The sequence below is a fragment of the Haemaphysalis longicornis genome, unplaced genomic scaffold (assembly GCF_048455015.1).
Source record: "Haemaphysalis longicornis isolate Haplotype H1 unplaced genomic scaffold, Haemaphysalis longicornis Haplotype H1 scaffold_547, whole genome shotgun sequence".
Classification (NCBI taxonomy): Eukaryota; Metazoa; Arthropoda; class Arachnida; order Ixodida; family Ixodidae; genus Haemaphysalis; species Haemaphysalis longicornis.
In genome coordinates this window covers 37731-64830 of record NW_027526392.1, presented here as the reverse complement: position 1 = coordinate 64830, position 27100 = coordinate 37731, and the positions used below count along the sequence as shown (strand labels likewise).

Sequence of the window (27100 nt, the reverse complement as noted above, 5' to 3'; positions counted from 1 at the left end):
GACTACCAGCCTGCACAAAAGAGAAAGAAGAACAGTGCGGTGAGACTGGGAAGACCTGCGAAGAATCCACGGGGGAGTGCGTCTGCAAACCACCGAAAAAGATGGAAGGTGACACCTGCAAAGGTAACCAGCCGGGTGAGCACCTCTCGTAGATATTTCTCCATGCTGCGGACGAAACCCACTTAGCTTCACATCCTAGACTCTCGTAGGTTACTTACGCAATGAGTTGAATGCCGCTTCAGATCAGGTGGCAAACAATTGATCAAAAGAACTCAAACATTAGGAAGAGAATAAACTCAGCAAGTCACACTTGCTTCGAGCTACAATGCTGTGTGACGGACGATATATAAAACGATGAAGGCTAGCGGCCTAAATACCAAGCTCCTGTAGATGTCGATATTTTCTGGATTGCCCAGGTATTTTATTGCCTTATAAATTTTAAATATCACTTAACAGGCAGTACCTTCATATGTCCAGATTTCGTTGTCTGCTGAAAGAGTTAACATCACAAACCATTGGGTACAACAAGAACAAAGTGTCAAAGCCGAAACCTCTTTGTAACTAAAATGAACTCCCAATTAATTATTACCATTATTATTGGAGGTTTCAGCGTAACTCATCTTACTACATTCAAAAACTATAAAAAGGCTGCAGAACGCATCTATACTGGCTGATTGGTACGACCTCCAAATTTACCGAAACTTAAACCGAGATTTTGAAAGGTGTCAAGAGATTGTTGTTTACAGACTTGGCTTCTTTCTTTATAAACGACTACCAGCCTGCACAAAAGAGAAAGAAGAACAGTGCGCTGAGACTGGGAAGATCTGCGAAGAATCCACGGGGGAGTGCGTCTGCAAACCACCGAAAATGATGGAAGGTGACACCTGCAAAGGTAACCAGCCGGGTGAGCACCTCTCGTAGATATTTCTCCATGCTGCGGACGAAACCCGCTTAGCTTGACATCCTAGACTCTCGTAGGTTACTTACGCAATGTGTTGAATGCCGCTTCAGATCAGATGGCAAACAATTGATCAAAAGAACTCAAACATTAGGAAGAGAATAAACTCAGCCAATCACACTTGCTTCAAGCTACAATGCTGTGTGACGGACGATATATAAACCGATGAAGGCTAGCGGATTTAATACCAAGCTCCTGTAGATGTCGATATTTTCTGGATTACCCAGGTATTTTATTGCCTTACAAATTTTAAATATCACTTAACAGGCGGTACCTTCTTATGTCCAGATTTCGTTGTCTGCTGAAAGAGTTAACATCACAAACCATTGGGTACAACAAGAACAAAGTGTCAAAGCCGAAACCTCTTTGTAACAAAAATGAACTCCCAATTAATTATTACCATTATTATTGGAGGTTCCAACGTAACTCATCTTACTACATTCAAAAACTGTAAAAAGGCTGCAGAACGCATCTATACTGGCTGATTGGTACGACCTCCAAATTTACCGAAACTTAAACCGAGATTTTGAAAGGTGTCAAGAGATTGTTGTTTACAGACTTGGCTTCTTTCTTTATAAACGACTACCAGCCTGCACAAAAGAGAAAGAAGAACAGTGCGGTGAGACTGGGAAGATCTGCGAAGAATCCACGGGGGAGTGCGTCTGCAAACCACCGAAAATGATGGAAGGTGACACCTGCAAAGGTAACCACCCAGATGAGCACCTCTCGTAGATATTTCTCCATGCTGCGGACGAAACCCACTTAGCTTCACATCCTAGACTCTCGTAGGTTACTTACGCAATGAGTTGAATGCCGCTTCAGATCAGCTGGCAAACAATTGATCAAAAGAACTCAAACATTAGGAAGAGAATAAACTCAGCAAGTCACACTTGCTTCGAGCTACAATGCTGTGTGACGGACGATATATAAAACGATGAAGGCTAGCGGCCTAAATACCAAGCTCCTGTAGATGTCGATATTTTCTGGATTACCCAGGTATTTTATTGCCTTATAAATTTTAAATATCACTTAACAGGCAGTACCTTCTTATGTCCAGATTTCGTTGTCTGCTGAAAGAGTTAACATCACAAACCTTTGGGTACAACAAGAACAAAGTGTCAAAGCCGAAACCTCTTTGTAACAAAAATGAACTCCCAATTAATTATTACCATTATTATTGGAGGTTTCAGCGTAACTCATCTTACTACATTCAAAAACTATAAAAAGTCTGCAGAACGCATCTATACTGGCTGATTGGTACGACCTCTAAATTTACCTAAAACTTAAACCAAGATTTTGAAAGGTGTCAAGAGATTGTTGTTTACAGACTTGACTTCTTTCTTTATAAACGACTACCAGCCTGCACAAAAGAGAAAGAAGAACGGTGCGGTGAGACTGGGAAGACCTGCGAAGAATCCACGGGGGAGTGCGTCTGCAAACCACCGAAAAAGATGGAAGGTGACACCTGCAAAGGTAACCAGCCGGGTGAGCACCTCTCGTATATATTTCTCCATGCTGCGGACGAAACCCGCTTAGCTTGACATCCTAGACTCTCGTAGGTTACTTACGCAATGTGTTGAATGCCGCTTCAGATCAGATGGCAAACAATTGATCAAAAGAACTCAAACATTAGGAAGAGAATAAACTCACCAAGTCACACTTGCTTCAAGCTACAATGCTGTGTGACGGACGATATATAAACCGATGAAGGCTAGCGGATTTAATACCAAGCTCCTGTAGATGTCGATATTTTCTGGATTACCCAGGTATTTTATTGCCTTACAAATTTTATATATCACTTAACAGGCGGTACCTTCTTATGTCCAGATTTCGTTGTCTGCTGAAAGAGTTAACATCACAAACCATTGGGTACAACAAGAACAATGTGTCAAAGCCGAAACCTCTTTGTAACAAAAATGAACTCCCAAATAATTATTACCATTATTATTGGAGGTTCCATTGTAACTCATCTTACTACATTCAAAAACTGTAAAAAGGCTGCATAACGCATCTATAGTGGCTGATTGGTACGACCTCCAAATTTACCGAAACTTAAACTGAGATTTTAAAAGGTGTCAAGAGATTGTTGTTTACAGACTTGGCTCCTTTCTTTATAAACGACTACCAGCCTGCACAAAAGAGAAAGAAGAACAGTGCGGTGAGACTGGGAAGACCTGCGAAGAATCCACGGGGGAGTGCGTCTGCAAACCACCGAAAATGATGGAAGGTGACACCTGCAAAGGTAACCAGCCAGATGAGCACCTCTCGTAGATATTTCTCCATGCTGCGGACAAAACCCGCTTAGCTTCACATCCTAGACTCTCGTAGGTTACTTACGCAATGAGTTGAATGCCGCTTCAGATCAGATGGCAAACAATTGATGAAAAGAACTCAAACATTAGGAAGAGAATAAACTCAGAATGTAACACTTGCTTCGAGCTACAATGCTGTGTGATGGACGATATATAAACCGATGAAGGCTAGCGGCCTAAATACCAAGCTCCTGTAGATGTCGATATTTTCTGGATTACCCAGGTATTTTATTGCCTTACAAATTTTAAATATCACTTAACAGGCGGTACCTTCTTATGTCCAGATTTCGTTGTCTGCTGAAAGAGTTAACATCACAAATCATTGGGTACAACAAGAACAAAGTGTCAAAGCCGAAACCTCTTTGTAACAAAAATGAACTCCCAATTAATTATTACCAATAATATTGGAGGTTCCAACGTAACTCATCTTACTACATTCAAAAACGGTAAAAAGGCTGCAGAACGCATCTATACTGGCTGATTGGTACGACCTCCAAATTTACCGAAACTTAAACCGAGATTTTGAAAGGTGTCAAGAGATTGTTGTTTACAGACTTGGCTTCTTTCTTTATAAACGACTACCAGCCTGCACAAAAGAGAAAGAAGAACAGTGCGGTGAGACTGGGAAGACCTGCGAAGAATCCACGGGGGAGTGCGTCTGCAAACCACCGAAAATGATGGAAGGTGACACCTGCAAAGGTAACCAGCCAGATGAGCACCTCTCGTAGATAGTTCTCCATGCTGCGGACGAAACCCGCTTAGCTTCACATCCTAGACTCTCGTAGGTTACTTACGCAATGAGTTGAATGCCGCTTCACATCAGATGGAAACAATTGATGAAAAGAACTCAAACATTAGGAAGAGAATAAACTCAGAATGTAACACTTGCTTCGAGCTACAATGCTGTGTGACGGACGATATATAAACCGATGAAGGCTAGCGGCCTAAATACCAAGCTCCTGTAGATGTCGATATTTTCTGGATTACCCAGGTATTTTATTGCGTTATAAATTTTAAATATCACTTAACAGGCAGTACCTTCATATGTCCAGATTTCGTTGTCTGCTGAAAGAGTTAACATCACAAACCATTGGGTACAACAAGAACAAAGTGTCAAAGCCGAAATCTCTTTGTAACTAAAAAGAACTCCCAATTATTTTTACCATTATTATTGGAGGTTCCATTGTAACTCATCTTACTACATTCAAAAACTATAAAAAAGCTGCAGAACGCATCTATACTGGCTGATTGGTACGACCTCTAAATTTACCTAAACTTAAACCGAGATTTTGAAAGGTGTCAAGAGATTGTTATTTACAGACTTGACTTCTTTTTTTATAAACGACTACCAGCCTGCACAAAAGAGAAAGAAGAACAGTGCGGTGAGACTGGGAAGACCTGCGAAGAATCCACGGGGGAGTGCGTCTGCAAACCACCGAAAAAGATGGAAGGTGACACCTGCAAAGGTAACCAGCCGGGTGAGCACCTCTCGTAGATATTTCTCCATGCTGCAGACGAAACCCGCTTAGCTTGACATCCTAGACCCTCGTAGGTTACTTACGCGATGTGTTGAATGCCGCTTCAGATCAGACGGCGAACAATTGATCAAAAGAACTCAAACATTAGGAAGAGAATAAACTCAGCAAGTCACACTTGCTTCGAGCTACAATGCTGTGTGACGGACGATATATAAAACGATGAAGGCTAGCGGCCTAAATACCAAGATCCTGTAGATGTCGATATTTTCTGGATTACCCAGGTATTTTATTGCCTTACAAATTTTAAATATCACTTAACAGGCGGTACCTTCTTATGTCCAGATTTCGTTGTCTGCTGAAAGAGTTAACATCACAAACCATTGGGTACAACAAGAACAAAGTGTCAAAGCCGAAACCTCTTTGTAACAAAAATGAACTCCCAATTAATTATTACCAATAATATTGGAGGTTCCAACGTAACTCATCTTACTACATTCAAAAACTGTAAAAAGGCTGCAGAACGCATCTATACTGGCTGATTGGTACGACCTCCAAATTTACCGAAACTTAAACCGAGATTTTGAAAGGTGTCAAGAGATTGTTGTTTACAGACTTGGCTTCTTTCTTTATAAACGACTACCAGCCTGCACAAAAGAGAAAGAAGAACAGTGCGGTGAGACTGGGAAGACCTGCGAAGAATCCACGGGGGAGTGCGTCTGCAAACCACCGAAAATGATGGAAGGTGACACCTGCAAAGGTAACCAGCCAGATGAGCACCTCTCGTAGATATTTCTCCATGCTGCGGACGAAACCCGCTTAGCTTGACATCCTAGACCCTCGTAGGTTACTTACGCGATGTGTTGAATGCCGCTTCACATCAGATGGAAACAATTGATGAAAAGAACTCAAACATTAGGAAGAGAATAAACTCAGAATGTAACACTTGCTTCGAGCTACAATGCTGTGTGACGGACGATATATAAACCGATGAAGGCTAGCGGCCTAAATACCAAGCTCCTGTAGATGTCGATATTTTCTGGATTACCCAGGTATTTTATTGCGTTATAAATTTTAAATATCACTTAACAGGCAGTACCTTCATATGTCCAGATTTCGTTGTCTGCTGAAAGAGTTAACATCACAAACCATTGGGTACAACAAGAACAAAGTGTCAAAGCCGAAATCTCTTTGTAACTAAAAAGAACTCCCAATTATTTTTACCATTATTATTGGAGGTTCCATTGTAACTCATCTTACTACATTCAAAAACTGTAAAAAGGCTGCAGAACGCATCTATACTGGCTGATTGGTACGACCTCCAAATTTACCGAACCTAAACCGAGATTTTGAAAGGTGTCAAGAGATTGTTGTTTACAGACTTGGCTTCTTTCTTTATAAACGACTACCAGCCTGCACAAAAGTGAAAGAAGAACAGTGCGGTGAGACTGGGAAGACCTGCGAAGAATCCACGGAGGAGTGCGTCTGCAAACCACCGAAAATGATGGAAGGTGACACCTGCAAAGGTAACCAGCCAGATGAGCACCTCTCGTAGATATTTCTCCATGCTGCGGACGAAACCCGCTTAGCTTGACATCCTAGACCCTCGTAGGTTACTTACGCGATGTGTTGAATGCCGCTTCAGATCAGACGGCAAACAATTGATCAAAAGAACTCAAACATTAGGAAGAGAATAAACTCAGCAAGTCACACTTGCTTCGAGCTACAATGCTGTGTGACGGACGATATATAAACCGATGAAGGCTAGCGGCCTAAATACCAAGCTCCTGTAGATGTCGATATTTTCTGGATTACCCAGGTATTTTATTGCCTTATCAATTTTAAATATCACTTAACAGGCAGTACCTTCATAAGTCCAGATTTCGTTGTCTGCTGAAAGAGTTAACATCACAAACCATTGGGTACAACAAGAACAAAGTGTCAAAGCCGAAACCTCTTTGTAACAAAAATGAACTCCAAATTAATTATTACCATTAATATTGGAGGTTCCAATGTAACTCATCTTACTGCATTCAAAAACTGTAAAAAGGCTGCAGAACGCATCTATACTGGCTGATTGGTACGACCTCTAAATTTACCTAAACTTCAACCGAGATTTTGAAAGGTGTCAAGAGATTGTTGTTTACAGACTTGGCTTCTTTCTTTATAAACGACTACCAGCCTGCACAAAACAGAAAGAAGAACAGTGCGGTGAGACTGGGAAGACCTGCGAAGAATCCACGGGGGAGTGCGTCTGCAAACCACCGAAAATGATGGAAGGTGACACCTGCAAAGGTAACCAGCTGCATGAGCACCTCCGGTAGATATTTCTCCATGCTACTGACGAAAAATGCTTGGCTTGACATCCTACACTCTCGTAGGTTACTTACGCAATGAGTTGAATGCCGCTTCAGATCAGATGGCAAACAATTGATCAAAAGAACTCGAACATTAGGAAGAGAATAAACTCAGCATGTCACACTTGCTTCGAGCTACAATGCTGTGTGACGGACGATATATAAACCGATGACGGCTAGCGGCCTAAATACCAAGCTCCTGTAGGTGTCGATATTTTCTGGATTACCCAGGTATTTTATTGCCTTACAAATTTTAAATATCACTTAACAGGCGGTACCTTCATATGTCCAGATTTCGTTGTCTGCTGAAAGTGTTAACATCAGAAACCATTGGGTACAACAAGAACAAAGTGTCAAAGCCGAAATCTCTTTGTAACTAAAATGAACTCCCAAATAATTATTACCATTAATATTGGAGGTTCCAACGTAACTCATCTTACTACATTCAAAAACTGTAAAAAGGCTGCAGAACGCATCTATACTGGCTGATGGGTACGACCTCCAAATTTACCGAAACTTAAACCGAGATTTTGAAAGGTGTCAAGAGATTGTTGTTTACAGACTTGGCTTCTTTCTTTATAAACGACTACCAGCCTGCACAAAAGAGAAAGAAAAACAGTGCGGTGAGACTGGGAAGACCTGCGAAGAATCCACGGGGGAGTGCATCTGCAAACCACCGAAAAAGATGGAAGGTGACACCTGCAAAGGTAACCAGCCAGATGAGCACCTCTCCTTGATATTTCTCCATGCTGCCGACGAAACCCGCTTAGCTTGACATCGTAGACTCTCGTAGGTTACTTACGCAATAAGTTGAATGCCGCTTCAGATCAGATGGCAAACAATTGATCAAAAGAACTCAAACATTGGGAACAGAATAAACTCAGCAAGTCACACTTGCTTCGAGCTACAATGCTGTGTGACGGACGATATATAAACCGATGAAGGCTAGCGGCCTAAATACCAAGCTCCTGTAGATGTCGATATTTTCTGGATTACCCAGGTATTTTATTGCGTTATAAATTTTAAATATCACTTAACAGGCAGTACCTTCATATGTCCAGATTTCGTTGTCTGCTGAAAGAGTTAACATCACAAACCATTGGGTACAACAAGAACAAAGTGTCAAAGCCGAAACCTCTTTGTAACTAAAATGAACTCCCAATTAATTATTACCATTATTATTGGAGGTTTCAGCGTAACTCATCTTACTACATTCAAAAACTATAAAAAGGCTGCAGAACGCATCTATACTGGCTGATTGGTACGACCTCCAAATTTACCGAAACTTAAACCGAGATTTTGAAAGGTGTCAAGAGATTTTTGTTTACAGACTTGGCTTCTTTCTTTATAAACGACTACCAGCCTGCACAAAAGAGAAAGAAGAACAGTGCGCTGAGACTGGGAAGATCTGCGAAGAATCCACGGGGGAGTGCGTCTGCAAACCACCGAAAATGATGGAAGGTGACACCTGCAAAGGTAACCAGCCAGATGAGCACCTCTCGTAGATATTTCTCCATGCTGCGGACGAAACCCACTTAGCTTCACATCCTAGACTCTCGTAGGTTACTTACGCAATGAGTTGAATGCCGCTTCAGATCAGGTGGCAAACAATTGATCAAAAGAACTCAAACATTAGGAAGAGAATAAACTCAGCAAGTCACACTTGCTTCGAGCTACAATGCTGTGTGACGGACGATATATAAAACGATGAAGGCTAGCGGCCTAAATACCAAGCTCCTGTAGATGTCGATATTTTCTGGATTGCCCAGGTATTTTATTGCCTTATAAATTTTAAATATCACTTAACAGGCAGTACCTTCATATGTCCAGATTTCGTTGTCTGCTGAAAGAGTTAACATCACAAACCATTGGGTACAACAAGAACAAAGTGTCAAAGCCGAAACCTCTTTGTAACTAAAATGAACTCCCAATTAATTATTACCATTATTATTGGAGGTTTCAGCGTAACTCATCTTACTACATTCAAAAACTATAAAAAGGCTGCAGAACGCATCTATACTGGCTGATTGGTACGACCTCCAAATTTACCGAAACTTAAACCGAGATTTTGAAAGGTGTCAAGAGATTGTTGTTTACAGACTTGGCTTCTTTCTTTATAAACGACTACCAGCCTGCACAAAAGAGAAAGAAGAACAGTGCGCTGAGACTGGGAAGATCTGCGAAGAATCCACGGGGGAGTGCGTCTGCAAACCACCGAAAATGATGGAAGGTGACACCTGCAAAGGTAACCAGCCGGGTGAGCACCTCTCGTAGATATTTCTCCATGCTGCGGACGAAACCCGCTTAGCTTGACATCCTAGACTCTCGTAGGTTACTTACGCAATGTGTTGAATGCCGCTTCAGATCAGATGGCAAACAATTGATCAAAAGAACTCAAACATTAGGAAGAGAATAAACTCAGCAAATCACACTTGCTTCAAGCTACAATGCTGTGTGACGGACGATATATAAACCGATGAAGGCTAGCGGATTTAATACCAAGCTCCTGTAGATGTCGATATTTTCTGGATTACCCAGGTATTTTATTGCCTTACAAATTTTAAATATCACTTAACAGGCGGTACCTTCTTATGTCCAGATTTCGTTGTCTGCTGAAAGAGTTAACATCACAAACCATTGGGTACAACAAGAACAAAGTGTCAAAGCCGAAACCTCTTTGTAACAAAAATGAACTCCCAATTAATTATTACCATTATTATTGGAGGTTCCAACGTAACTCATCTTACTACATTCAAAAACGGTAAAAAGGCTGCAGAACGCATCTATACTGGCTGATTGGTACGACCTCCAAATTTACCGAAACTTAAACCGAGATTTTGAAAGGTGTCAAGAGATTGTTGTTTACAGACTTGGCTTCTTTCTTTATAAACGACTACCAGCCTGCACAAAAGAGAAAGAAGAACAGTGCGGTGAGACTGGGAAGACCTGCGAAGAATCCACGGGGGAGTGCGTCTGCAAACCACCGAAAATGATGGAAGGTGACACCTGCAAAGGTAACCAGCCAGATGAGCACCTCTCGTAGATAGTTCTCCATGCTGCGGACGAAACCCGCTTAGCTTCACATCCTAGACTCTCGTAGGTTACTTACGCAATGAGTTGAATGCCGCTTCACATCAGATGGCAAACAATTGATGAAAAGAACTCAAACATTAGGAAGAGAATAAACTCAGAATGTAACACTTGCTTCGAGCTACAATGCTGTGTGACGGACGATATATAAACCGATGAAGGCTAGCGGCCTAAATACCAAGCTCCTGTAGATGTCGATATTTTCTGGATTACCCAGGTATTTTATTGCGTTATAAATTTTAAATATCACTTAACAGGCAGTACCTTCATATGTCCAGATTTCGTTGTCTGCTGAAAGAGTTAACATCACAAACCATTGGGTACAACAAGAACAAAGTGTCAAAGCCGAAATCTCTTTGTAACTAAAAAGAACTCCCAATTATTTTTACCATTATTATTGGAGGTTCCATTGTAACTCATCTTACTACATTCAAAAACTTTAAAAAAGCTGCAGAACGCATCTATACTGGCTGATTGGTACGACCTCTAAATTTACCTAAACTTAAACCGAGATTTTGAAAGGTGTCAAGAGATTGTTGTTTACAGACTTGACTTCTTTTTTTATAAACGACTACCAGCCTGCACAAAAGAGAAAGAAGAACAGTGCGGTGAGACTGGGAAGACCTGCGAAGAATCCACGGGGGAGTGCGTCTGCAAACCACCGAAAAAGATGGAAGGTGACACCTGCAAAGGTAACCAGCCGGGTGAGCACCTCTCGTAGATATTTCTCCAGGCTGCAGACGAAACCCGCTTAGCTTGACATCCTAGACCCTCGTAGGTTACTTACGCGATGTGTTGAATGCCGCTTCAGATCAGACGGCGAACAATTGATCAAAAGAACTCAAACATTAGGAAGAGAATAAACTCAGCAAGTCACACTTGCTTCGAGCTACAATGCTGTGTGACGGACGATATATAAAACGATGAAGGCTAGCGGCCTAAATACCAAGATCCTGTAGATGTCGATATTTTCTGGATTACCCAGGTATTTTATTGCCTTACAAATTTTAAATATCACTTAACAGGCGGTACCTTCTTATGTCCAGATTTCGTTGTCTGCTGAAAGAGTTAACATCACAAACCATTGGGTACAACAAGAACAAAGTGTCAAAGCCGAAACCTCTTTGTAACAAAAATGAACTCCCAATTAATTATTACCAATAATATTGGAGGTTCCAACGTAACTCATCTTACTACATTCAAAAACTGTAAAAAGGCTGCAGAACGCATCTATACTGGCTGATTGGTACGACCTCTAAATTTACCTAAACTTCAACCGAGATTTTGAAAGGTGTCAAGAGATTGTTGTTTACAGACTTGGCTTCTTTCTTTATAAACGATTACCAGCCTGCACAAAACAGAAAGAAGAACAGTGCGGTGAGACTGGGAAGACCTGCGAAGAATCCACGGGGGAGTGCGTCTGCAAACCACCGAAAATGATGGAAGGTGACACCTGCAAAGGTAACCAGCTGCATGAGCACCTCCGGTAGATATTTCTCCATGCTACTGACGAAAAATGCTTGGCTTGACATCCTACACTCTCGTAGGTTACTTACGCAATGAGTTGAATGCCGCTTCAGATCAGATGGCAAACAATTGATCAAAAGAACTCGAACATTAGGAAGAGAATAAACTCAGCATGTCACACTTGCTTCGAGCTACAATGCTGTGTGACGGACGATATATAAACCGATGACGGCTAGCGGCCTAAATACCAAGCTCCTGTAGGTGTCGATATTTTCTGGATTACCCTGGTATTTTATTGCCTTACAAATTTTAAATATCACTTAACAGGCGGTACCTTCATATGTCCAGATTTCGTTGTCTGCTGAAAGTGTTAACATCAGAAACCATTGGGTACAACAAGAACAAAGTGTCAAAGCCGAAATCTCTTTGTAACTAAAATGAACTCCCAAATAATTATTACCATTAATATTGGAGGTTCCAACGTAACTCATCTTACTACATTCAAAAACTGTAAAAAGGCTGCAGAACGCATCTATACTGTCTGATTGGTACGACCTCTAAATATACCTAAACTTAAACCGAGATTTTGAAAGGTGCCAAGAGATTGTTGTTTATAGACTTGGCTTCTTTCTTTATAAACGACTACCAGCCTGCACAAAAGAGAAAGAAAAACAGTGCGGTGAGACTGGGAAGACCTGCGAAGAATCCACGGGGGAGTGCATCTGCAAACCACCGAAAAAGATGGAAGGTGACACCTGCAAAGGTAACCAGCCAGATGAGCACCTCTCCTTGATATTTCTCCATGCTGCCGACGAAACCCGCTTAGCTTGACATCGTAGACTCTCGTAGGTTACTTACGCAATAAGTTGAATGCCGCTTCAGATCAGATGGCAAACAATTGATCAAAAGAACTCAAACATTGGGAACAGAATAAACTCAGCAAGTCACACTTGCTTCGAGCTACAATGCTGTGTGACGGACGATATATAAACCGATGAAGGCTAGCGGCCTAAATACCAAGCTCCTGTAGATGTCGATATTTTCTGGATTACCCAGGTATTTTATTGCCTTACAAATTTTAAATATCACTTAACAGGCGGTACCTTCTTATGTCCAGATTTCGTTGTCTGCTGAAAGAGTTAACATCACAAACCATTGGGTACAACAAGAACAAAGTGTCAAAGCCGAAACCTCTTTGTAACAAAAATGAACTCCCAATTAATTATTACCAATAATATTGGAGGTTCTAACGTAACTCATCTTACTACATTCAAAAACTGTAAAAAGGCTGCAGAACGCATCTATACTGGCTGATTGGTACGACCTCCAAATTTACCGAAACTTGAACCGAGATTTTGAAAGGTGTCAAGAGATTGTTGTTTACAGACTTGGCTTCTTTCTTTATAAACGACTACCAGCCTGCACAAAAGAGAAAGAAGAACAGTGCGGTGAGACTGGGAAGACCTGCGAAGAATCCACGGGGGAGTGCGTCTGCAAACCACCGAAAATGATGGAAGGTGACACCTGCAAAGGTAACCAGCCAGATGAGCACCTCTCGTAGATAGTTCTCCATGCTGCGGACGAAACCCGCTTAGCTTCACATCCTAGACTCTCGTAGGTTACTTACGCAATGAGTTGAATGCCGCTTCACATCAGATGGCAAACAATTGATGAAAACAACTCAAACATTAGGAAGAGAATAAACTCAGAATGTAACACTTGCTTCGAGCTACAATGCTGTGTGACGGACGATATATAAACCGATGAAGGCTAGCGGCCTAAATACCAAGCTCCTGTAGATGTCGATATTTTCTGGATTACCCAGGTATTTTATTGCGTTATAAATTTTAAATATCACTTAACAGGCAGTACCTTCATATGTCCAGATTTCGTTGTCTGCTGAAAGAGTTAACATCACAAACCATTGGGTACAACAAGAACAAAGTGTCAAAGCCGAAATCTCTTTGTAACTAAAAAGAACTCCCAATTATTTTTACCATTATTATTGGAGGTTCCATTGTAACTCATCTTACTACATTCAAAAACTATAAAAAAGCTGCAGAACGCATCTATACTGGCTGATTGGTACGACCTCTAAATTTACCTAAACTTAAACCGAGATTTTGAAAGGTGTCAAGAGATTGTTGTTTACAGACTTGACTTCTTTTTTTATAAACGACTACCAGCCTGCACAAAAGAGAAAGAAGAACAGTGCGGTGAGACTGGGAAGACCTGCGAAGAATCCACGGGGGAGTGCGTCTGCAAACCACCGAAAAAGATGGAAGGTGACACCTGCAAAGGTAACGGGCCGGGTGAGCACCTCTCGTAGATATTTCTCCATGCTGCAGACGAAACCCGCTTAGCTTGACATCCTAGACCCTCGTAGGTTACTTACGCGATGTGTTGAATGCCGCTTCAGATCAGACGGCGAACAATTGATCAAAAGAACTCAAACATTAGGAAGAGAATAAACTCAGCAAGTCACACTTGCTTCGAGCTACAATGCTGTGTGACGGACGATATATAAAACGATGAAGGCTAGCGGCCTAAATACCAAGATCCTGTAGATGTCGATATTTTCTGGATTACCCAGGTATTTTATTGCCTTACAAATTTTAAATATCACTTAACAGGCGGTACCTTCTTATGTCCAGATTTCGTTGTCTGCTGAAAGAGTTAACATCACAAACCATTGGGTACAACAAGAACAAAGTGTCAAAGCCGAAACCTCTTTGTAACAAAAATGAACTCCCAATTAATTATTACCAATAATATTGGAGGTTCCAACGTAACTCATCTTACTACATTCAAAAACTGTAAAAAGGCTGCAGAACGCATCTATACTGGCTGATTGGTACGACCTCCAAATTTACCGAAACTTGAACCGAGATTTTGAAAGGTGTCAAGAGATTGTTGTTTACAGACTTGGCTTCTTTCTTTATAAACGACTACCAGCCTGCACAAAAGAGAAAGAAGAACAGTGCGGTGAGACTGGGAAGACCTGCGAAGAATCCACGGGGGAGTGCGTCTGCAAACCACCGAAAATGATGGAAGGTGACACCTGCAAAGGTAACCAGCCAGATGAGCACCTCTCGTAGATATTTCTCCATGCTGCGGACGAAACCCGCTTAGCTTGACATCCTAGACCCTCGTAGGTTACTTACGCGATGTGTTGAATGCCGCTTCAGATCAGACGGCAAACAATTGATCAAAAGAACTCAAACATTAGGAAGAGAATAAACTCAGCAAGTCACACTTGCTTCGAGCTACAATGCTGTGTGACGGACGATATATAAACCGATGAAGGCTAGCGGCCTAAATACCAAGCTCCTGTAGATGTCGATATTTTCTGGATTACCAAGGTATTTTATTGCCTTATCAATTTTAAATATCACTTAACAGGCAGTACCTTCATATGTCCAGATTTCGTTGTCTGCTGAAAGAGTTAACATCACAAACCATTGGGTACAACAAGAACAAAGTGTCAAAGCCGAAACCTCTTTGTAACAAAAATGAACTCCCAATTAATTATTACCATTAATATTGGAGGTTCCAATGTAACTCATCTTACTACATTCAAAAACTGTAAAAAGGCTGCAGAACGCATCTATACTGGCTGATTGGTACGACCTCTAAATTTACCTAAACTTCAACCGAGATTTTGAAAGGTGTCAAGAGATTGTTGTTTACAGACTTGGCTTCTTTCTTTATAAACGACTACCAGCCTGCACAAAACAGAAAGAAGAACAGTGCGGTGAGACTGGGAAGACCTGCGAAGAATCCACGGGGGAGTGCGTCTGCAAACCACCGAAAATGATGGAAGGTGACACCTGCAAAGGTAACCAGCTGCATGAGCACCTCCGGTAGATATTTCTCCATGCTACTGACGAAAAATGCTTGGCTTGACATCCTACACTCTCGTAGGTTACTTACGCAATGAGTTGAATGCCGCTTCAGATCAGATGGCAAACAATTGATCAAAAGAACTCGAACATTAGGAAGAGAATAAACTCAGCATGTCACACTTGCTTCGAGCTACAATGCTGTGTGACGGACGATATATAAACCGATGACGGCTAGCGGCCTAAATACCAAGCTCCTGTAGGTGTCGATATTTTCTGGATTACCCAGGTATTTTATTGCCTTACAAATTTTAAATATCACTTAACAGGCGGTACCTTCATATGTCCAGATTTCGTTGTCTGCTGAAAGTGTTAACATCAGAAACCATTGGGTACAACAAGAACAAAGTGTCAAAGCCGAAATCTCTTTGTAACTAAAATGAACTCCCAAATAATTATTACCATTAATATTGGAGGTTCCAACGTAACTCATCTTACTACATTCAAAAACTGTAAAAAGGCTGCAGAACGCATCTATACTGTCTGATTGGTACGACCTCTAAATTTACCTAAACTTAAACCGAGATTTTGAAAGGTGCCAAGAGATTGTTGTTTATAGACTTGGCTTCTTTCTTTATAAACGACTACCAGCCTGCACAAAAGAGAAAGAAAAACAGTGCGGTGAGACTGGGAAGACCTGCGAAGAATCCACGGGGGAGTGCATCTGCAAACCACCGAAAAAGATGGAAGGTGACACCTGCAAAGGTAACCAGCCAGATGAGCACCTCTCCTTGATATTTCTCCATGCTGCCGACGAAACCCGCTTAGCTTGACATCGTAGACTCTCGTAGGTTACTTACGCAATAAGTTGAATGCCGCTTCAGATCAGATGGCAAACAATTGATCAAAAGAACTCAAACATTGGGAACAGAATAAACTCAGCAAGTCACACTTGCTTCGAGCTACAATGCTGTGTGACGGACGATTTATAAACCGATGAAGGCTAGCGACTTAAATACCAAGCTCCTGTAGAATTCGATATTTTCTGGATTACCCAGGTATTTTATTGCCTTACAAATTTTAAACATCGCTTAACAGGCGGTACCTTCATATGTCCAGATTTCTTCGTCTGCTGAAAGAGGTAACATCACAAACCATTGGGTACAACAAGAACAAAGTGTCAAATCCGAAACCTCTTTGTAACTAAAATGAACTCCCAATTAATTATTACCATTAATATTGGAGGTTCCAATGTAACTCATCTTACTACATTCAAAAACTGTAAAAAGGCTGCAGAACGCATCTATACCGGCTGATTGGTACGACCTCTAAATTTACCGAAACTTAAACCGAGATTTTGAAAGGTGTCAAGAGATTGTTGTTTAGAGACTTGGCTTCTTTCTTTATAAACGACTACCAGCCTGCACAAAAGAGAAAGAAGAACAGTGCGGTGAGACTGGGAAGACCTGCGAAGAACCCACGGGGGAGTGCGTCTGCAAACCACCGAAAAAGATGGAAGGTGACACCTGCAAAGGTAACCAACCGGATGAGCACCTCTCCTTGATATTTCTCCATGCTACGGACGAAACCCGCTTAGCTTGACATCCTAGACTCTCGTAGGTTACTTACGCAATGAGTTGAACGCCGCTTGAAATCAGATGGCAAGCAATTGATCAAAAGAACTCAAACTTTAGGAAGAGATTAACCTCAGCAAGTCACACCTGCTTCGAGCTACAATTCTGTGTGACGGACGATTTATAAACCGATGAAGGCTAGCGGCTTAAATACCAAGCTCCTGTAGAATTCGATATTTTCTGGATTACCCAGGTATTTTATTGCCTTACAAATTTTAAACATCGCTTAACAGGCGGTACCTTCATATGTCCAGATTTCTTCGTCTGCTGAAAGAGGTAACATCACAAACCATTGGGTACAACAAGAACAAAGTGTCAAATCCGAAACCTCTTTGTAACTATAATGAACTCCCAATTAATTATTACCATTAATATTGGAGGTTCCAATGTAACTCGTCTTACTAATGATGGAAGGCAACAAATGCAAAGGTAACCAGCAGAATGAGTACCAGCAGATGGTTGCGACAGAACCCTCGGCAGGTATAGGTACAAAGCTTCGCTTTAGAGAATGAAGGACCTATAGGAATAGTGATGGAGTAACGATCATTGCGGCAGCACAGAAAAACCAAATAGGCTGACATCATGGACTTAAACCATCGTGATTGCCGTAAAAGTCCAACAGCATCACTATTTCAGATCTTAGGAGTTAGTGTGGGCTTCCTTCATTTTTTACATGTGCCGGCGTACTCGACGACGCGCACTTTTAAACACTTCTCTGGTCTTCCCACTGCTTTCCACGAGACGTGGGATGCAATAAACTAAACCCAATCGAGAATCTACCATTTTTATGTGGTGATTCATTGACAACCTCAGGTCAACTCTCCTCGTCTATCGTCATTTGCGTGGTTATTATGCTTAATATACCATTATGTGTTAGTACCGAAAAAACTGGCATAACCTACCGTTTTAGTACACAAAAAGTAAGTTTACACTAACGCGTAAGGCTTAAAGAGAGCGAAGCTGTACGGAACCTTCCCGGCTATCATGAAGACTAAAGTCCACGATTGCAGCCGATTTGCTTCTTCTTCGCCGACGCAATGACCTTTACTGTATCATTGTTGCTACCAGTGGGATTGTCCTTTATTTCTCAGAAGTGGTAATCATTGGACATCACCTTGGAGGGGCGCGTACGTGGTCTATGACCTGTCTTTCTCGTTTCTTGCAAATGTTGCCATGATTACGGCGAACCCAATTTTTTTTTTCTTTTCGGCCAATCTTGGCCAATTTCCCTAAGTGGGTATGCTTGGATTGCAAACGTGCGCCGGGAAGCTGGAGAAATATCATCTGGTACGTGTAAAGAATGCCCATCAGACACCGTTTTATAATATAAACATAGGCTTTTAAGGGAGGAGTGTGGTTCCAGAAATTCCCAAAAGACGGCAACCTGTATGCTACACGGGAAATTTGAACTGAATTCCACTGCCACCGGAGTGTAATTGAAAATATCCCGGTTGCCGGTTTATCCTCAAGTAAGTGTTTGGACAACTTTATTGGCAGCATGTATAAGCAAACACGAATTCAATATATCAAACTCACTCATTCACTCGAAAAATACCTCCAACACTTAAGTCTGCTTTTGTAGTTTGAAGGCGAATGCTAGCGACTATGACAGGCTACTTAAGTGCTATATCATGTCTTGGTTTCCTTATTAGCTTTCATCTTGTCATAATGTGTAAGCAATTACGTCGACAGGAGAGTGGCCGCACTTCACGCACCAGCTTTTCTTGGCCCAGAGCTATGCTCCGCGTGTGCCTATTCTACGCCCGTGCCGTCACGTGCACCTGTCACGGCGAACGCATCTCCTTATTTCTTATTAAATTCTGATATGGTGCAGATTATCCCAGTGGTAATGCACTCGCCTCCTGCTCTAGATATCGGGAATAATGCGTAAGACACTAACCGAATTAACGCGTATGAATTGAAATTAGCGAAGCTGTAAGCAACCTTCTCTGCCATCACGAAGGTTTAAGTACACGATTGCCGCCGCTCTGTTCTTTCTTCGCAGACGCAACAACATTTACTCCATCTTTGTGGCTGTAAGTGTAAGTTTACTTTATTTCTTGGAAGTGGTAACCTGTGGACATCAGTTTCGAGGGGCGTATGTACGACAAAATGTGTCTTTCTCGTTTCGAGCAAGTGTTGCCACGATTACCGCGAACGCTTGAGTTTTTTTACTTTCGCCCTATCTTGTCCAATCTCCCTAAGTGGGCTTGCTTGGATTGCAAACGTCCGCCGAGAAGGTGAACGGTCGCCACGAGGCACGCACACCCGAGTGTTCGGCATTTTCTTGGTTTCATAAACTGCCGAGGCGTTGCCACGGGACATTCGCTAACGTGCGCACGCTCATCAATTTCTTTGCATTTTAAGCTGTGGACAAAAAAGTTACCATTTGCTAAACACCTTTACTGTTAAAGAAATCAGGCATAAAATTACTACGGGATGGGTCGCATTCGGAAGGAACTCCTAAGTAATGAACAGTAGGCTGCCTTTGTCACTAATTGTCCACCGAGGTGTGCAACCAGTAAGTACAATTATGACCCCCTAGCAGTAAACGCTTCAATGTTCTTGAGAGCATAAGTCTCTTTTTATAAGAAATGAAGTTCATACCCTCGGCGTGAAGAAGGGTCCTACAGGGAGCTGAACAATATGTAAGTCACCATTTCGTCTCTTTCCGGACGAAACATCTCAAGATACAGAAATGACGACTACCCCGAGCAGGCCTACAAAGGACAGTTCGGAAGGTATAAAGAAGATTATGTTCCTACTTCAATTTAAAAGAACCCCCGCTGAATATTTGCAGACAGATTGTATTACCGCACATAATGATGTTGACAATGAGGCAAATAATTTATTTAGCACCATTCAACCTGTATTTAATATTCCTGAGAGCTTGAGGTTTGGCGCACTTGACACTTTGGTACAGACCTTACAAATTAAAATGCATTTTAATTTGCAAGTTGTGGCGTTCAACCCAACTTCTCCGCTGCTTCCGAAGAGAAAACCGCAACCATTAAGCCATGATTGCTTTCAACCTTACTAAGTGAGAGCAGACACCTGGCTGAATATGGCAGGGTTTTCTTGTGAACTTATGCATGCAATTGCTTAAACGTTGCTTTCACAGTTACGCACTAAAAGGAAAACTTTCCAAAGAAAGAAAATGCACTGACGATTACTATACTCCCCAATGCGAAATTCTTGTGCAGAGTGAACCCCAGTCTTCTCGGTCATGGCGCATATCTGCTGCGTCTGAGGAAGTAATCGGGTGATTTTCGAACGCTGGGCGGTGCGCGCTAGTTTGCCGTTATCTCGCCACGCGTCGCCGCCGAAGGCTAGCATGTTGTTGCAAATCGTTTTTGAAATTCCCGCGCAATTGTTTCGTGGTTCGGGTGAGCCACGCACGGGGAAGCATTAACCATGTTGCAAATCGTGTTTGAACCTCCGGCCTAAATGTCACGAGGTTCGCATGAGTGGCGAATGGAGCAGCTTCTGGGGATGGCGCGAGGGGGAGGGCGCCTCTTGTACTTGGCGTTGCTCCTTGGCGGAGACGCATGACGCTAATGTGAGGGGGAAGCACTCAGAACGATGACGCCATTTCCGCGCGTGCCGCCCTCCACCTCACAGCTTCGCCAGTCGCTCCTCTCCATTTTCTTTCTGCCTTCGCTTCTTCGTTCGCTCACTCGGCTACGTTGGCATTGACGGAAGCCTTCGTCGCCGAATTCGTGAAAACCAGGCACCGGCCGCCAACGGGCTGTGCCATAAACACAGAAAATAGCCGTTTTGCGTGATAATGGCACTGTCCATTGAACAGAAAAGCGGTTACGAGGTTAATGTGGAGATACCGCTTTTACCCCAAACAAGCAACACAAGTTTTGCAGCACGTCCATTCTCAAGATAAGTTAGGTGCAGGTTTTGAGAACAAATGCGCTTTGCGCATCGTTTATTGTCAAGTATGTGTGGTACCAAAAATCTCTCATGTGGTTGATTACATAATTCTCTTCTGACCCGCAAACAAAATTTATGCCCTTTCATCTGGGCAACTTGGCGTTTTACTCCCCGCCTTGCAAATTCAGCGCACGCTTTGATGGGAGGAATGTTTTCAGGTCCTACATTGATAACGCCACCCGGGAAATATTTGAAGCACGTCCGATTTCCGAGAAACTGGTGCATGTGTCAGCTCTACTTCTGTAGCTGTGCTGAGCCCAGAAATCTTGACTAGTCCCGACTACAGGCTTGCGCTTTGACTGTAACGGCCTATTCATCCCAGTGGCGTCACCCTGTTACTTTTTCTCGAGCGACATTTGCTTGAGTGTGCATAGAATCTGAATAGCCTTATTCACTTGTTTCGCCATTTTTTGAGTTTCGGGTTTTACCTCTTTTCTTAGCTACCTGAACATGATCTTGATCTGACTGCAGATCGCTGAGCTGCTAGCATATGGGGCCAAGCTCTGTTAATACTCCACCCAAAAATTGCTCCAGCAATGAAAATAACTTCAACATATATCAAACTAGCGGTAGTACCCGGCGATGCCCGATGGAGCCACTATACTCATAATAAAAATGGGTATAACCATTGTAAGCTTACCTCTCCTTTGTCATAATTAGACAGTTCACTATGGAGTTGTACACTATTAGGAACTCGTGCAAGCTTTCAATAAATAGGCTCCTTCTAAATGAGTGTGGTTATAGGAAACGGCTTGAAGTCGTGTTTTATTTGAGCTATCCCTAGACAACTTGTACCCAATGGTAGGCTCTAAGGACTACTTACTCACGGGATGTATCACGTGGTACGTGTAAAAATGCCCATCAGACGCAGTTTTATAATCAAAACATAGGCTTTTACGAGAGTGGTGTGATTGCAGCAATTCCCAAAAGATACGACCGGTATGCTACGAGGGAAATTTGTACTGAATTCCACTTCCACAGGACTATAATTTAAAATATCTCGCTTGCCTGTTTATACTCTTCATGAGACAAAATCATCGAATTAGTCTATCGACAACTTTATGGGTAGCATGTACAAGCAAATACGAATTGGATATATCAAACTCACTCAATTACTCGAAAAATACCTCGAACACTTAACTCTGCTTTCATAGTTTGAAGGCGAATGCTAGCGATTATCAAAGACTTCTTTAGTGCTATATCATGCCTGGGTTTCTTTATTCGCTTTCTTTTTGTCGTAATGTGGGGCCAATTACGCCGATAGGAGACTGGCCTCACTTCACGCGACAGCTTCTCTTGGGGTCAGAGCTCTGCTCCGTGTGTGCCTATTCTACGCCCATGCCGTCGCGTGCACCTGTCACAGCGAATGCATCCGGCTAATCCTCATTAAATTCTGATATGGTGCACGCTATCCCAGTGGTAATGCACTCGCCTCCTGCGCGAGAAATCTAGACTAACGCGTAAGACACTAACAAAACTAACGCGTAAAGCTTAGAGGTAGCGATGCTGTACGCAACCGTCTGGGCCATCACGGATCCTTAAGTCCACGACTGCGGCCGGTTTGCTCCTTCTTCACTGCCGCAACGACCTTTACTCCATCATTGTGGCTATCAGTGTGAGTTTCCTTTATTTTTCGGAAGTGGTAATCATTGAACATCACCTTGGCGGGGCGTACGTACGCTTTGGCATGCCCTTCTCGTTCAGAGCAAGTGTTGGCACGATTAGGGCGAACGCTAGAGTTTTTTTTTTTTTTTTCGGCCAATCTTGGCCATTCTCCTTAAGTGGGTTTTCTCGGATTGCAGACGTGCGCCGGGGCAGCTGGGCGGTCTCCACGAGGCACGCACACAAGCGCGTTCGGCATTTTCTCGGTTTATTAAAAGGACACTGGCCATGGTTCGACCACTCTGAGTGCCACGCGAATTTATATAGTAGAAAATGAATTGAAAATGCGGTCCTCCGATCTGCATCCTTGCCCATTTTCTGTGGCATTTTCGTGTGATGTCACAAGGAAATGACATGGCTTGACTGCGCTACTGCACGGCTCGCCGACCTTCCGACAGAGTCAGTCGGCCCAGCGTTTAGTCCGCCGGCCGCCGACGGGTCGTCGCAATTCGTTCGCTTAGTTCGTTCGCTCAGCCAGGACAGGTTTGTGAATGTAAATACGTGCGTTACTTTAGTTTGTTAGTCTGTACAATGCAACAAGCTCCAAGTCCAGGTCGCTCCACACAAGCGCTGCACAAGCGCACATGAGACGCTTCGCTGACTGGTACGCTTGTAGGAAAATCTAAGGCCACTTGAAGGCAGGAGAAGTCAGCGAAGTCAATATAGGTACTAAGGAAATAAAATCAACTGAAACTTTTACCGTACAGCGTAAAACTAGGGAGCAGGAAACAAATTTTTGCGCTGGGTGAACAAGCACAGCAGTCAGCAGCACGACCTCACATCTGCGAACGCTTTTCTGTCGAAGAAATGCAATTGCTAGACGTGAGATATTGTGTAAATTTGGGGGCCGTTTACTGCACGAGCGCTATACAACAAATAGTCACCTCAGCTGCATGAAATGCTGAAACTAAATAAAAATGTAAACTGATTATACCTCATGTTTCCATCGCGTCTAGCGCTGGCCTGTGGGCGAAGGGTCTGTACCGCTATGCATGCAACTTTGCTAGTTGCAAGATCGAATCCCCGAGGATACATTCTTTTTTTTTTTTTGTAAGCTCATTTGTTCGTTTTCGGCTGATGTTTTCGATACTGAGTTTACCATCTTTGGGCCGTAACGTTCACTGCTCCACAAGTTCGCAGAACGCGCACAGACTGACACTGACGCGCTAGCGAGGTCTTCTTGGCGTGCTGCTGCCATAAGCACCGACTACTTGCGGGCAGTGGGCACAGGCCAGAATCAGCAGACCCTTGGCCTGTTGCAAACACTCTTTTTACGATACAGGCATGAGTGAGGCAAGCTCCAAATATGGGGGAAAAGCGCATGGCATTTGAGCGTCTGCGGTGACACGGAGGGCGTGCATCCACTGCGTAGGCCTCGGCTAGTGATTGCTACGATTCCAAGCCGTCCAGGGAGACTTATCTTAGACATTTTACAGCCGACAAGATGGCAGAAGCGCGGTATGACGATTATTGAGATACCGAGAATGCCCATCCAACGATAACGCCGGATGTCAAGCATGTTGTTTTACAGAACCGAAACCAAAACTTGTTTGAATGCTAACCTTGGACATCGTCCAATCACGGTGCACCTCCTCCCGACGTCACAGCCTTTAGTCGGTGCTGCCTCCGTAGACTGCGCATAGTAGTTTTTTCTTCTTTCAGGCCTTATAAAATAATTACCGACTTATCAACCGGAGAAAAGATGAAAAGTGTGTTAATTTTGAGCCAGTCTACGCAGTGCAAGCAAAACCGGGGGCTTGACAAATTCACTTCAGTCTCCCTTTAACTGCCGAGCAGTCGCCATGGGGCCCGCGCTCACGTGCGCACGCTCGTCAATTTCTTGGTATTTTAAACTGCGGACACGAAAAATAACGATTTGCTAAACAGCTTCGCTGTTACAAAAATCAGGCGTAAAATTATTGCGGGATGGGATGCATTCGGAAAGAACTCGTAAGTAATGAACAGTAGGCAGCCTCTGTAACTTATTGTTCACTGAGGTGTACAACCAGAAAGTACAATTATGACCACCTAGCAGTAAATGCTCAGTACTTCTTGAGAGCATACGTCTCTCAGTTTCCCTTCATTTTCATTTCCTGAGAGAGCATAAGTCTCTCCATTCCAGTTCGAAAGGAGTGTATTTTTAAAAATCCCGCTTGCCTGTATAAATGCCTTATGAGACAAAATGCTGATATTGGTTTCTGGACAACTTTATGGGTAGCGTGTATAAGCAGACAGGATTTGGGATATATAAAATGCCTGAATGATTATTAAGAAATCGGTAAAGACAGGTGATTTACCGAAAATCCTTATTCTTCCTTTTACATGGCTTTTACAGAAAACTCTTCTAAAACACTTTTTACACATTTGTATTGGTCGCCTAAATGAACAAAAACTTAATAGATATCTAAACGGGCATACGATAAAAACAAAGATTTGTGAAACAATTCAATAATTTATGAGGTTTAACGCGCCGGCGCGCAGTAGCGGAGGGCTCCGGATTCATTTTGACCACCTGGGGATCTTTAACGGGCGTCGAAATTCCGAACACACGGGCGTTCTTGATTTTCGTCTCCATCAGAAAAGCGGCCGCCGCGGCCGGGAATAGAACCCGCGTCCTTGGGCGGAACAATCTTTTAGTGCTTCTCATTCTTGCAGGTGCGTAATTTTTGAAGAAATTCCGCAATGTTGAGCTCCTACACGATTATAGGAAGTCTGACATTTCTAGCAGTTTGGCTTGCTATTGAAACCGGTTAAGAATTTTGGGACCATCATGGCTGCGAATTTAAAACAACCGTTTCCCCCTTTTGGCGGCGTCGCTGGCAAAATCATCAAAATTGGTTTTGAGCATTCGTATAAGTAACATTTATTAGCACAAACCCATTGAATAAATCAATAACTGTAACATTTATTGGATAATCTTTAAAAACACCCATTTTGTACCGAAATGTAGAGTCGCCGCAATAGTGTCGGTTATGGCGACTCCCTAAAACCACTTTTTAGATATTTTAAGGGCTTTACTTAGCACAAAACCCCTCGATGTGTGAACGGATGATCAATATAATTACTAAATATCGAAAACACAACCTTTTCCTCGATTAGGAGTACGACTTAATAAAAATCCCGCATTAGTGAGCCCCGGCGCCATGACACCAAAGTACTCTAGAAATTCCAAGTCTCTAGGTTTAGCAGTTTTGGCTGGGCGTTCATGACTCAGTCAGTGAGTCATTCAGTCAGTCAGTCAGTCAGCCAGTCAGTCAGTCAGCCAGTCAGGTCATTCTCTGTACAGATATAGAAGATGTACAATCAGTAAAAAATACCTCGAACACTTAAGTCTGCTTTCATAGTTTGAAGGCGAATGCTAGCGATTATCAAACGCTTCTTTAGTGCTATATCATGCCTGGGTTTTCTTCTTGGCTCTCATTTTGTCGTAATGTGGAGCCAATTACGTCGACAGCAGGCTGTCCTCACATCACGCGACAGCTTCTCTTGGCTCAGAGCTCTGCTCCGCGTGCGCCTATTCTACACCCGTGACGTCACGTGCACCTGTTACGGCGAACGCATACGGCTAATCCTCATTAAATTCTGATATGGTGCAGGTTATCCCAGTGGTAATGCACTCGCCTCCTGCTCCAGAAATGAAACACCACATGAACTCAAATGTTTTTTTATTTATTTATTTGTTTGATATTTACGTCGGCGGCCATATTTGGTACCCTTTGCGTTGACGCCAACGACAACTATGGTCCCTTTTCGCGTTTGATGGGACATCTAAACCCTTAATGCGCCATTTCTATCTCATTCTGAGAAGGCAAAACTTACGGATTAATACAGCAGCAGAAGACGAAGGACACGAAGGACGCCCGCTTACCCTTGGCGCACATTTATGAGCCCTTCTGGTCCATCGTCTTCGATTGCTCTATTAATTTTATTTATGCTGTACTAATTAGCCCAAAATGCACTCTACGGGAAGGCAAGCCCGTAAAGGGGCGAATACCCAAGAGCTCTAGTAAGGAAGGTTCGGTGCATGCCGCCAATCCAGTAGGTAGAAGCCAGTCTGGGTAGGTTTTCTGGCATTGTATTGGACGGCCATATGAAGACGCGGGGGTTAGAGGGTGTGGCGACTGAACACTCCGCACTCCGCTCCGATCTACCACTGCATCCGCAACTACGTAAGGTCCGGCGGCGCGTGCCCATCCCTCATCATATAGTCAGAGAGCTAACATAACCTCGCGGATTTTTTGAGATAAACGAAAAGAACCACTCCTTTAAACTGCAAGCTAATCTGGACTGTTTATCGCGCCGTAAAATAATAGCTGCTGAAAATTCTGCCCTTAAATGGGATACAAAAATATTGTCGCATA

The 27100-nt window shown here is 42.8% G+C and overlaps 1 protein-coding gene across 1 annotated transcript in view; it reads left to right on the top strand.

Annotated features, from left to right (window-relative positions):
- The window catches only part of LOC144140894 (uncharacterized), a 54059-nt gene that overhangs the window by 2297 nt on the left and 24662 nt on the right, over positions 1-27100 (top strand). The window contains exons 4-24 of the mRNA XM_077672386.1: positions 10-135; positions 779-904; positions 1548-1661; positions 2318-2443; positions 3087-3225; positions 5360-5505; positions 6158-6271; positions 6927-7040; positions 7696-7809; positions 8465-8578; positions 9234-9359; positions 10003-10141; positions 10739-10896; positions 11540-11653; positions 12309-12422; positions 13078-13216; positions 13814-13971; positions 14615-14728; positions 15384-15497; positions 16153-16266; positions 16922-17035. Of these exons, the coding sequence (XP_077528512.1) occupies positions 10-135; positions 779-904; positions 1548-1661; positions 2318-2443; positions 3087-3225; positions 5360-5505; positions 6158-6271; positions 6927-7040; positions 7696-7809; positions 8465-8578; positions 9234-9359; positions 10003-10141; positions 10739-10896; positions 11540-11653; positions 12309-12422; positions 13078-13216; positions 13814-13971; positions 14615-14728; positions 15384-15497; positions 16153-16266; positions 16922-17035 (2637 nt within the window). The remainder of the gene's footprint in view (positions 1-9; positions 136-778; positions 905-1547; positions 1662-2317; positions 2444-3086; positions 3226-5359; positions 5506-6157; positions 6272-6926; positions 7041-7695; positions 7810-8464; positions 8579-9233; positions 9360-10002; positions 10142-10738; positions 10897-11539; positions 11654-12308; positions 12423-13077; positions 13217-13813; positions 13972-14614; positions 14729-15383; positions 15498-16152; positions 16267-16921; positions 17036-27100) is intronic.